This window comes from Camponotus vicinus, unplaced genomic scaffold (genome assembly GCF_025532165.1).
Source record: "Camponotus vicinus isolate PSW18456_S1 unplaced genomic scaffold, iyCamVici1.0 SCAF_4, whole genome shotgun sequence".
NCBI classification, from domain to species: domain Eukaryota; kingdom Metazoa; phylum Arthropoda; class Insecta; order Hymenoptera; family Formicidae; genus Camponotus; species Camponotus vicinus.
In genome coordinates this window covers 18,623,476-18,635,939 of record NW_028141976.1, presented here as the reverse complement: position 1 = coordinate 18,635,939, position 12,464 = coordinate 18,623,476, and the positions used below count along the sequence as shown (strand labels likewise).

General features: G+C 28.1%; 1 protein-coding gene across 1 annotated transcript; it reads left to right on the top strand.

The window, feature by feature from the left end:
• The first annotated feature begins 5,050 nt into the window (after nucleotides 1-5,050).
• LOC145969796 (17-beta-hydroxysteroid dehydrogenase 13-like) lies at nucleotides 5,051-9,351 on the top strand. The gene is made up of 8 exons (XM_083096053.1): nucleotides 5,051-5,188; nucleotides 5,907-6,053; nucleotides 6,543-6,697; nucleotides 6,822-6,999; nucleotides 7,204-7,333; nucleotides 8,459-8,579; nucleotides 8,832-8,957; nucleotides 9,223-9,351. Exons 2-8 carry the CDS (start codon nucleotides 5,913-5,915, stop codon nucleotides 9,290-9,292), a joined length of 921 nt encoding a protein of 306 aa, XP_082952179.1. The 5' UTR covers nucleotides 5,051-5,188; nucleotides 5,907-5,912; the 3' UTR covers nucleotides 9,293-9,351.
• The last annotated feature ends 3,113 nt before the right edge of the window (nucleotides 9,352-12,464 follow it).

Sequence of the window (12,464 nt, the reverse complement as noted above, 5' to 3'; positions counted from 1 at the left end):
CTAGAAAAACGGCAACCTCACCAATGACCTTGACCTTGACATATTCCAATTATCCTAAAAGAATTATGCAGAAACTCGCATATTAGAAGTTTAATTTATTCTAAATAAATAATTCATAAGTGTTATCGTCAAGCAGATATAAATGGCAGTCGGAGATAATTTATATTTCTACTAACAATAAGTTAAGATCTTTTTATATGATCCTCAGATCTTTTTTTTATGTGATACTTATTTCTAGATCTTCGATTTATATAATATATTTACGATCGAGCATTTGTATAAACATTTGAAGAGGACACTTGTAATATTATACAATTTATGGTTCAAAGTCTTCGCTCTTTGCAATAGTCAAACTACACTTGCTAGTTTATAAGATATACTTAATACTAATGACAGAGAAAAATATTTCTTTGGATTTAACAAATTTTGCTGAAATCAAATAAATTTAATTATTAGAATAGTCCAACCAAACTATTCGATTTAACAAACGATTGTTTGACTTTCAAATAACGTATATGTTTATTTTAAATAAAATTTTGTATTGAAGAATTTTACTTTTTCTTTGACTTTAACAATTATATTAACCCACACAACTTCAAATTGTTTAAAAGTTTTTTCTATCTAATTTCAAATAATCTGTTTAATATTCTGAATCCCAACAAAGAATCCAGATTATTAAATAAATTATTTTAAATTCAGTTTGAAATTAAACCTGATAAACAGTGATGTCAGAAAGAGGGTGCGGTTCACATGCGGTGCACATGATCAGAGAACCTGCGTATGAGCAGCATCCTCTTTCTCGCACTACTGCTAAGAGAGAAAAATATATTTTAGATCTTATGTTAATACTAGTCCTTTATATACATTTCATGATAATTATTGAATACAAAAAAAGTTAAGAGTGGTATCGTCGCGCAGCGGCAAGCGAAGAAACATATGCCACATACTATTAGCCATTCCAAATATTAAGTTAATTGAAATAAACAACACTCTTATTTGAATCAGTATTATTTCAAATAATCGTCATTTTTCCGTTAAACAATATAAATTAATGCAACGAAACAATCAAATTTTTATTCCAATAAATAATGTTTTGTATATAATAATTTTTTCTTTAGCAAACAAATATAAGTCAAACAAACAGATATACTAAATGTAAAGAAACGTTTCTCTCTGTGATAAAAAGCTAATTTTGAAATTATGTAAAATAATATATTTTTAAATATCAAATCTCACAAGAATCAGTATCCTAAAATATTCGCGTATACAGGGTGTCCCTGAATGATCTGTACAAACTTTGTGAATAAGTTCCAGGGACCTAAACAAGCAGAAAATGTCCCATAAATATGGGATCGAAAACGCTTGCTTCTGGAGTTACGACGGTTCGAAGTTTTCCTGCAATAGCTGGAGAAATTATCACACAGGTCAAAGAAACCGTTTCTTATTTACATGTTTTACGCTATTTGGTGGTTAAAGAAACCGTTTCTTTAAATAAACCAGCTTGAACTTCAAACAGCGCAGCTCAGCGTTTAATTGTTTGAAAGTATCCTGCGATTGCAAAGTTCGTTTCTAGGCCACTTTAAAAACATGAATGAATCAAATTATTCATTTGATGAACTGGCGGATATCCATCTGGTATATGGCCGTGTCGGTGAAAATGGACGGTTCGCCAGACAATGCGGCGACGTGCGCAGGCTTCCTTGGAATCTAACGGAGGCCATTTCGAGCATTTGCTATAGCAAGTGTACTGTCCTGTTATATTCGTGGCAAAACCGAGGAAATAAATAAACAGTTTTGTAACACCTATGCGATTTGACGTGATAATTTCTCCAGCTATTGCAGGAAAACTTCGAACCGTCGTAATTCCAGAAGCAAGCGTTTCCGACCCCATGTTTATGGGACATTTTCTGCTTGTTTAGGTCCCTGGAACATATTCACAAAGTTTGTACAAACCATTCAGGGACACCCTGTATATTGTCCTTTTTTCTAAACATAATATTGAAATTTTTCTAAGAGACAGAAAGAGAGAGAAAAGCAATTCTCATGTTACATCTCACCGACTTCACGATTCCTTTCTTTTGCGAAGTTGTGAAAGAATATAAGAAGACAGCGATCGTTTAATTGATAATAAAGCTCGATATATATCGATAAAAAAATATTTTTGCTCTACTACTTTTTTTAATAAACTTAGGTTTTTATGAAATCATTATTAACTGATTAATCCACTTTCATTCTCCAGTCTCAAAATCGCATTCGCACCCTCAGAAAGGATTTCTGATAACAAGACAAAAAATATTCTTGACACATTTAATCCGGTCACAATCTTATGTAGTATAAAAATGAAACAATTTTAAAACTAAAACAATAATTCTTCTCTCTCGAATTAAACAAGATTGTCTTTATAATCTGGAAACAAGAATAATATAAAGAAATCTAAGTTATATATTCTTGCACTTCGAATAATTTGATATTAGCGTCATTTAATAAATAAGAATATATTCTTAATTTGCGACTTCTATGCCGCAACTCGATTTTCGTGTGCGCGACATGTTTCTTCATTTGCCGCTTTGCGGCGACACCACTCTTAATTTTTCTCGTACTCAATATTTACCATGAAATGTATATAAAGGACTTGTATTAACATAAGATCTAAAGTATATTTTTCTCCCTTAGCAGTGATGCGGAAGAGAGGACGCTGCTCACACACAGGTTCTCTGTGTGCATTTGAGCCGCGCATCCTCTTTCTGACATCACTGTTTATCAGTTTAATTTCAAGTTGAATTTAAAATAATTTATTTAATAATCTGGATTCCTTGTTGGGATTCAGAATATTAAACAGATTATTTCAAATTAAGCGGAAAAAACTTTTAGACCAATAATTAAATTTATTTGACTTCAGCAAAATTTATTAAATCCAAAAAAATATTTTTCTCTGTATATTAAGAATATCTCTTTAGAAGATCCTCTTAACTTAAGAGTATCCTCTTGGCGCCTATTTTAGTGGTATATATTCCAAAGATAAGTGGCATATTCTTAAGTTAAGAATACAATTTTTTCGCAGTAGTTGCGTGAAACCGATATGCGTCTGTCGTCTTTTGTAGATAGTATCAGGATCATTTTATTCTAGATTTAAGAATTTTCTATTTAAGATTAAAATATTCTTTTTTTAATAAAAAATATGATTGGCGCTATATCGATCCTATTTTATGATAGATTGAAGTGTAATAGCATTAAATTTAGAAATCCTTTCTGTGGGTGTAGCATTGATATATATTGTTACGCCCGGGGCGGGGACTTCGATAAATATCGAAGTCGCGCGGTAAAGAGATCGGCCGCTCGCGGGACGCGCTAAATAAACAAGCACCTTAAGAAACTAATGAACTTTAATGCACTGCACAATTACAACACAAACGGTAACTCAGAACGTAAATACACAATATTAATAACACGGATCGACTCGTAAGAGAAACGCGTCCACACAGCCTGACAGCTGGCTCCAGACTCAAATGACAGCCGCCGCTGTCAACAACCTCTTGACAACGGACTTCTTCTCTTTCCACGACGGACTCGACCGCGACCCGAACCAGGGACGTAACAATATAAATAAATTATAACATGTACCTTTCACAACCATGGATATGTTTATTTATGCCACCAACAATGTTGTACCATAAAGACTAAGTAGCTTTAATAACATATCTAATAAACCGGTTTTTGTCTTAAAAGGCAGGAAAAATCTATGAAAAAATTAAAATAGCATTCTGAATTCTTCAACTCTTGATTAACACATTACGGTCTGGGCTGTTTGCGCGAAAACTTTTGCGTGTAGCCGGCATATTTTAAGGTTTTCAACTATGTTGCATCACTTTACAAAAATGGTTATAACTTTTAAAATATCAAATATTTTTTTATGAAATTTGAAGTGAAAAAAAAATTTTTTTTTTAAACAAAAAATTATTACACTTTGCTATCTTTACAAAATTTTCTTATTAAAAACAGCTATTTGTGAGTAATTTTATTTTTTTGCTACCATTACTATAACTTTTTTCTCAGTGTATCCCTCTTACTTCTTTTAAATGTGTTAATTACATTGCTATTTTATTATTTTATTATGTTCTGTTTACTAGGCATTTTCGATGTAATTACTTACGATGTAATGTCTGTACTTTCCTTTATATCACATTATATATATATATATATATATATATATATATATATATATATATATATATATATATATATGTTGTAACACATATTTATAGGTCGTTTTAATGCATAATGTGTAAAACCCTATTTATATGTCTCCGGTATTTTACGAGCAGTCAAGAAAAAACATATTTTTATGTCTCCGGACGGTAATGTGTTAATAGTAAAAAACCAAGTGAAAGGAATACATGTGCATGAATTGTTGAATGAGAAATGATAACTAACATTTATATACATGTTACTTGGTTTGCTGGGTAGTGGCTGAGAATTACCGGATTGATTTTTAATATTGTATTTTTAATATTGTATTTTTAATATTGTATTTTTTTAATATTGTATTTTTTTAATATTGTATTTTTAATATTGTATTTTTGATCATCGATTGTATAATTAAAGATTATTATCATATACTATATATCCTCTGTATTTATCGATTAACTAAATTTAATTATATAATTATATAATTAATTATATAATTTTATAGTAACAGAAAGAAAAGAAATATATACCCTAAAAAAAACCTTATAAAGGTAAAAAAATACGCCAAGTACATAAAAAAAAATCAAAAAATCTAAAAGAGTGATAAAAATAAAATATTTAAAAACCGATATGAGATCAATACTATTAGCCAAGTATAATAATTATAATAATTATGTGATATTAATTCGTAATCGATACTAAATGAGTTAAGATTACTTTAATTCCTAAAGCATTTTTTATATGATGTATATAATTTAAAAATGTTTTACACAAATTCTAAATCGCATAAATGACTTTCAGGTCGAAGTAAGATATGCTTGAGCGCTCCCATCATTACGAAAGTGTGGAAATGTATATGTGATGCCTACCTTAAGATTAGAAGCTAATTGCACGAGAGCGATAGTTGATTTCTGGACACTCGCCAAAGAGTATAAAACGGCGTAGAAAACTCACCTTCGCTGTTACTTGTGAACACCGTGAATATTCCGTTCATACAAATTTCGTAAGTATTATTCTAGTAAAATATAATTAAAGTGTCTCGTAACTCGTCGAAAGTTTAAATATTGATATCCGTTCAATTTTCACGATTTCTCTTTACAAAATATAATCAATGTTATAACAAAATAATTATTATTATATTCTATCCTAAGAAGAAAAACCAAATTTCTCTTTTTGTGTAAATTAATTTCAAACATAAAATATTCTAAAAAATAAGAGATACATTTTATATATATTTCTCGTGTGTATATGAGTTTTATAATAAATTTATAATAACTTTATAATAAATTTTATTATAAATAGTTATCAAATATGTATATTTAGCACAAAAAAATTATTGATCGCGTTTTTACTCAATTCAAATTAAATTCGTTTTGTGCTAAAGAAGACGGTAGTTATTATAATCAATATTTTAATCAATATTATAATCAATATTTTTATCTTATAATCAACAATTTTATTTGAGATATATATAAAGACGTTTCTGATATTCGAAAAAAATCTATTTTTTAAGACCACATAATTATGCGTATATCTATTTTTTAAGACCACATAATTATGCGTACGTGTGTGTAGATTTTCTTAATAGAATCATAAAATTTAAAATAGAATTATAAAAGAATATTAAACTATTTGCAAGATATTTCATAATTTATTTTGAAATATTATAACTAGTAATATATATACATATATAATGTATATTATTATTACTAACTTTTCAGATAATTATGATGAACATATATGACGGCATGCTCTTGCTAGCAGAAATACTATTTATTATTTTAAAAGTTTTTTATTTCATTTGCGAGAGCATATTCACAACATTCATTCCAATGACAAAAAAGAGCGTAGCTAATGAAATTGTTTTGGTGCGTATGAAATTCATAATATATACATAGATATAAAAATATGTTTTTTTTGTATAGGTAATATAATATTCAGTTTATAAAATTAAAATTAACAATACATATAGATATGTTAATAGATTCATTTTTATTAAAAAACATTATTTCACTTTATAGATTATTCTATCAATTAAACACATAAACGTTTTCTTATTTCGCTCCTAACTATTTCAAATATTATTTAGATTACTTTATCATTAAATTTTTCCTATTCCGAACCAAAAAATATTAAAAATAAAACAAAATTTACTACGTTTTTGTTTATTTTAAAATATAATATAAATTTTAAAATATTAATATTATTATATAAATATTATTTTAAAATATTGTTCGATAACAAAATTATTTAATTATATATATTCTAAATTGGGTAAAAATTTGTAAACTATAAAATATATGATAATATATAATTCACGTGATGCAGACTAGTACTTAATATATATACTGTGACAGGTAACAGGTGCGGGTCACGGTATCGGGAAGGAATTGGCGATTGGTTATGCATCATTAGGAGCAACAGTGGTATGTTGGGATATCAATGAAGAAACCAATAAACAAACGATGAACGAGATTAAAATGATGGGGAAAAATGCTGTATACGCATATCAGTAAATCTATATTATTTAATTTTATATAATAAAAACCGATTTGAATAATTTACGCGTATACAATTAATCACATAAATCTAACTATTGTCAACGCTGATTAAAAATTTTATTGGGATTTTTATAGGTGCAACGTAACAGATAGGGAAGAAGTCTTTAAGGTAGCTAAAAATGTGAGAGAAGAAGTCGGTGATGTTACAATTTTAGTCAATAATGCCGGTGCAGTATATATTAAAAAACTTCTAGATCAAAGCGCCGATGAAATTGTACGAATTATAGATATCAATTTAATATCGCATTATTGGGCAAGTGACATATTTGAGATACACATGCGTAGTAGTTACGAGATAAATATATATAAAATAATTGACAATATATAATTTACATTATTCTTAGAAACAGATATTAAAATTAATTTATTATTGAAATATTCCCAATTAATATAAATTTAAGATACTGACAAATACACGTAATATGCTTCCGCAAATTCTCAATAGAATCATTTTTAGATGTTGCAAGCGTTTCTACCAAATATGATTAAAAAAAATCACGGTCACATTGTAGCAATCTCATCAGTAGCAGCATTTTTAGCCGGTGCATATGGTACGATTTATTGCCCCACAAAATCCGCAGTCAAAGGTATATATATATTATAATTCAATCTTATTATAATCTTAGGGTCATGTGTAGCGTATGATTACACAGGCCTGCGAAATTTTAGATTTGGTTAGTTACAAAAAACAGAGTAGGTGAATCTGATATAATTTTTGATGTTGAAAACGAATCTGGCCTCAAAATTTCCTCAGCACGTCAGGTTATTGAGTAATTTGTGGTTAAATAGTCCAAAAATGGCTATTTTGGTAAATTTTATGAATCTATTATTAGGAAATCTAATTTTTTTTAATATTTCTGCCAATGGCATCGTATAGTATTAACCTTCGTCTTTCAAATCCATTTTCGATTGCTGCCGCACGATTTTTTTTCGCTGAGATATACAAGTTATAGACTGGTCACTGCATAGTGATCCAATAAGCCATTTCAATTCAATCGTGTTATCTCTCTGTCTTATCACGAATCAAAATTTAGATAAAAACATAAATTTTTGAATGCCGCCTGTCATTTTTTGAAATAAAAAATAGCGCATCCAATATGACGGACAGAATCACAATAAAAAGGTATAAAATTTAGAAAAATTTAAATCAAAATGTGTAATAACTGTGTCAGACATATTTTTATAGGACTTTTTTGGACAACCGAACCTGACATATATAAGCCTTTTCAAATTTTAAGATAATAGATCAGCCATATTTTGATGCCTATGTATATATAAATTTTCTTATAACTTCATACTTGTTCATATTTCAGCGAAAAAAAATCGTGCAGCGATAATCGAAAATGGATTTGAAAGGTGAAGACTAATACTATACGATGCCATTGGTAGATATATTTCAAACAATTAGGCTTTTCCATAATAAATTCCATGAAATTTGCCGAAATTGTCATTTTTGGACTATTTAACTATAAATTACTCGGAAACCTGACGTGCTAGAGAAATTCTGCGGCCAGATTTGTTTTCAGTTCAACAAATCTATCAGATTTATCTGCTCTGCTCTTTATAACTGATCCTCGCAGGCCTGTGTTATTAATATTTACTGTAAAATGACGAATATGCATATGTGTGTATATATATTTTATATATATACAATTATAATATAAATACAATTACAAAGTATATCTAACATTCTTTTCGTGTGCGTATTACAGCACTTATGGAAGCTGTCAGTGATGAATTGCGTATACATAGCAAAGGAAAATCTTTGATTAAATTCACTACTATTTATCCGTTTTTTGTATCGACTGGATTTGTCAAAAAGCTAAGAATAAGGTATGTTTAACAATATAAAATTAATGAATTATAATTAATATTTCTTAATAACGATATTGTAATTGTTTATAAAATTCCAATTTTATTCACATATTTTGTAAATTAGTATGTTCAATAAAATAAAAATATTTTTTATTCATAGATTTTACATTACACATATATATCTAAAATGTTATTTATTAAAGTAATAAGATATTTTTATAATAAGATATTTTTATCATTGCTGATAAATTTTGTTTGTTAATAATATAGATTTCCAAATATAATGAGAGAACTTAAACCACAGAAAGTAGCTTCACTAACCATTGACGCGCAAAGAAAAAATTTGGAAGAAAGAAGTATACCTTCATATTGGTTGCCGATGTTATGTTTGATAAGGTAAATCACTCAAATAAAAATTCCATCGTTAAATACACATAATATATTTTCAAATCACATAATATATTTTCAAATAATATATACTCTAATAAACTATCTATATACTGAGTAAATTATACATATACTAACTATATACTCTAATAAACTGCAAAGCGATTTATAAGTCACTAATAAATACGAATGCTATTTTACTGCTTTTACTAATTTAACTCTTTTACATTATTTCTTTACATTCTCTACAATAAAAATAATATTTTGATTTCAGATTTTTACCCAACAAAGCATTCAAATGTATATATGATTTCATTGATGTCGGCGTTGACGCAGATGATTAAAAAATATAGATAAATACGAACTCATGTACATCATTATATATATATATATATATATATATATATATATATATATATATATATTGTATTGTTTTGAATTTATTATTTTTATATTAAAAACGATAAAATAATTATATTTTTTAATAATTATAATTGTTAAAAATTATTACAATCATAACTATTGTTATATAATTATAGCAATTCTATTATTGTGTATTATGTATTGTGTATTATGTTTAGATTTGTAAAGTAATTATGCTATAAAATCTTTTACAGCAAATTATCTCGTTACTTTATTAAAATAAAAAATAATTTCAACAATTTCTCTTATAATTTTATGTAAATATACACGCGTAAAGTTCACGCTGTTTCGTTCAATAACATCGTCAGTTGCAACAAGTTTTGAGGTCATATTACGATAAATAACATTCACAATCTGGATGACAAAAATAATAGACAACAATTTATCACAAATTTCATTGTTTTTATAGCGCACATTACTCGCGTTCGTCGTTTTAAAAGAAAACTGTATACATTAAATGATATTGACTGTCTTCGCGCATATTACTATCTGTTTGAATAAATGAAGGACAATTTCAAAATTGTACTCTGAATATAAAAAAATGATAAACAAAATCAATTGCATATCAAATTGTCAGAGTTAATCTTTATGTGTACAATTTTGTATATCATATGGAAGACAATTTTTCTCTATTGAACTTTATTTTTATCGGATAATATTTTGCTTTTATTGATTAATAAAAAAATTGATTTTCTGTATTATAATAAAAAGAAGCAAGACATTTTGTCCAATGTGTTTAATTAGTATTTAGAAATTACAATTATTTAGAATTTACAATTATGTGTTTAAAAATTACAAATGTTGATAATGTTGGCATTAATCTCGACTGTATGCATACAGAAGTAAGAAATTTCTTTTCCGACAAGATTAGCGTGGTTTGGGTACTTACACATTTGCAAAGGGTGCAATCCTGAGAGAGTACTTCTGATCATAGAAATTAATTGCACTAAAAAGTCGCGAACAGAAGTTTGTCGAAGCCACACATTACAAGGGCCGTTACTATGCGGCAGCTTCCCTTTCCTTATTTCAACGATAAAGAACCGTGAACTTTACGAACTCGTTTGCCGTCTCAGCGGGGCCATTTGATTATAGCGTAACATTCACAACGTTATACCGCGTCCTTTCTGTCTTGTATTTCCGTAATTTCGTAAATGAAGACTAGCTTATGTTAGCTTTGCGCTTGCATGTTTCTCTTAGAGAAAAGATTTTTATCAAGCTAAGCTTAACTGCATATAAAACTATTCTGAGAACATAAAATTAACATATTTATGTACATACTTAGTATATAATATTTTTATATAAATCATATTTTGCACAAAAGAAAAGAAACTATCAATTAATATTCTTTTGATTTTAGCTTCTATGTGAAAAATTTATATAATTATTTAATATTAACATCTATCACACACATATATACTTATTGACATGTTACTGCTTTAGTTACTATAGTATTGATTTAATATATATAATAACATAAAATTGTTGATCGATTACAAATAACTAGTCATAATTAACTAGTTAATGCTGACAATTTTCCTGTTAGCGACGGTGCTGCATTAAAAATGATTTCAATAGAACAGACTTGCCCAAATTTCAAAAGTCTAGTTTTATTTTAGTTTATTGAAATGAAATGTTTTATTTTCATTGTGTAATACTTCTATATTCCTCGTTCGATACGACGAATATCGTTCAAGAGAAATGCAATATCCATTCTAAGTTCGTAGAAACTTCGTCGAAGCAACAAATTCGTGACAACTTTATTTAACCTCACAGATGTCCAGATGAATTTTCGAATTAGGCAATTTTCCCTTAGGAATAGCGTTATATCTTTGACAGACACGAAGGCGAAATGCGCGTTTACGTGATGATTCATCGTAGGTAAGGTTTATCCGCGTGGACTCACGAGCATTTCTCAAGAGAACTCGAGATAAATGGAACAAGTTTCTCTGGAGGTGCATCAGCTATTTCTATTACAAGAAGAAAGGTCTTCATCTTTGTCGCATTTCCGTCAGTCTTAAATGCATAACTAATGAAGCTTTGATGGAATATCGGGAGACCTAATTGTTTTAACCATATTAGTACGTCTGCATTTTGTAAATGCATTTGCATTTTTTAATGTTTATCACACAAAACCGGATTTATTAAAATTTATTGGTACAAATTACGATTTCATTTAATTTTTCTCATTGCGACATGTATTCGCGATCTCGATTCCGATATTCAATTACGAATTATTCGCTATATAAATAAGCTTTCCATTTATCTATTTGTCTGTATATACATTTTTATTTACGTATATTTATCTTTTTTCTATTTGTATTGGTTAAATTATTCGATAAATCAAATATGCACAATCGTCTGAATCTAAGTAAATTTCTGCGCAAATTTTTTTTTCTTATCAATGCTAAATTATTTTTAATCTTAACAAAATATTAAAGTTTAAATGCCGAGCACGGCTTCGTGGATTTTTATTTTCATTATGAAATACATATTTAATAATGAAGAAAATAAATACAAGCTTACAATTAGTGTTGTTTGTGTAATTTTATTTCGAACGATCGTCTAACTTGAAGATATATATATATATATATATATATATATATATGTGTGTGTGTGTGTGTGTGTGTGTGTGTGTGTGTGTGTGTGTGTGTGTGTGTGTGTGTATATATATATATATATATATATATATATATATATAATTTCATCTACGTTTCAATATGAAGCATCGTTTTCAACATCTGATATTGCTATCTCATTCTAGTTATTGTGATTCGAAAGTTAATAAAAAGCTGAATAGAATTGTGTTTAAAAAAATTATATGATGCCTGTATCGTTAATATTACTCGAGAATTAAACAACTTCCATATATCGCCCGTTATTATAATCGTACACTCGTCATATCGTATTTCGTTTACTCTCTTGCGTCTCTTAAACCAAAAAGGAATAAAATTTACAGTTATAATCAACGAAGCGCTAACAAGCGTGACTGAGCAATGCAAAGCTACGATGCAATGAGGATCTAGCGTTTTAATGGCAATTGAACCGTGCAATTCGAATTTGCTCGATGTTCGTTTGCTGGTGGCAAAATTCCCT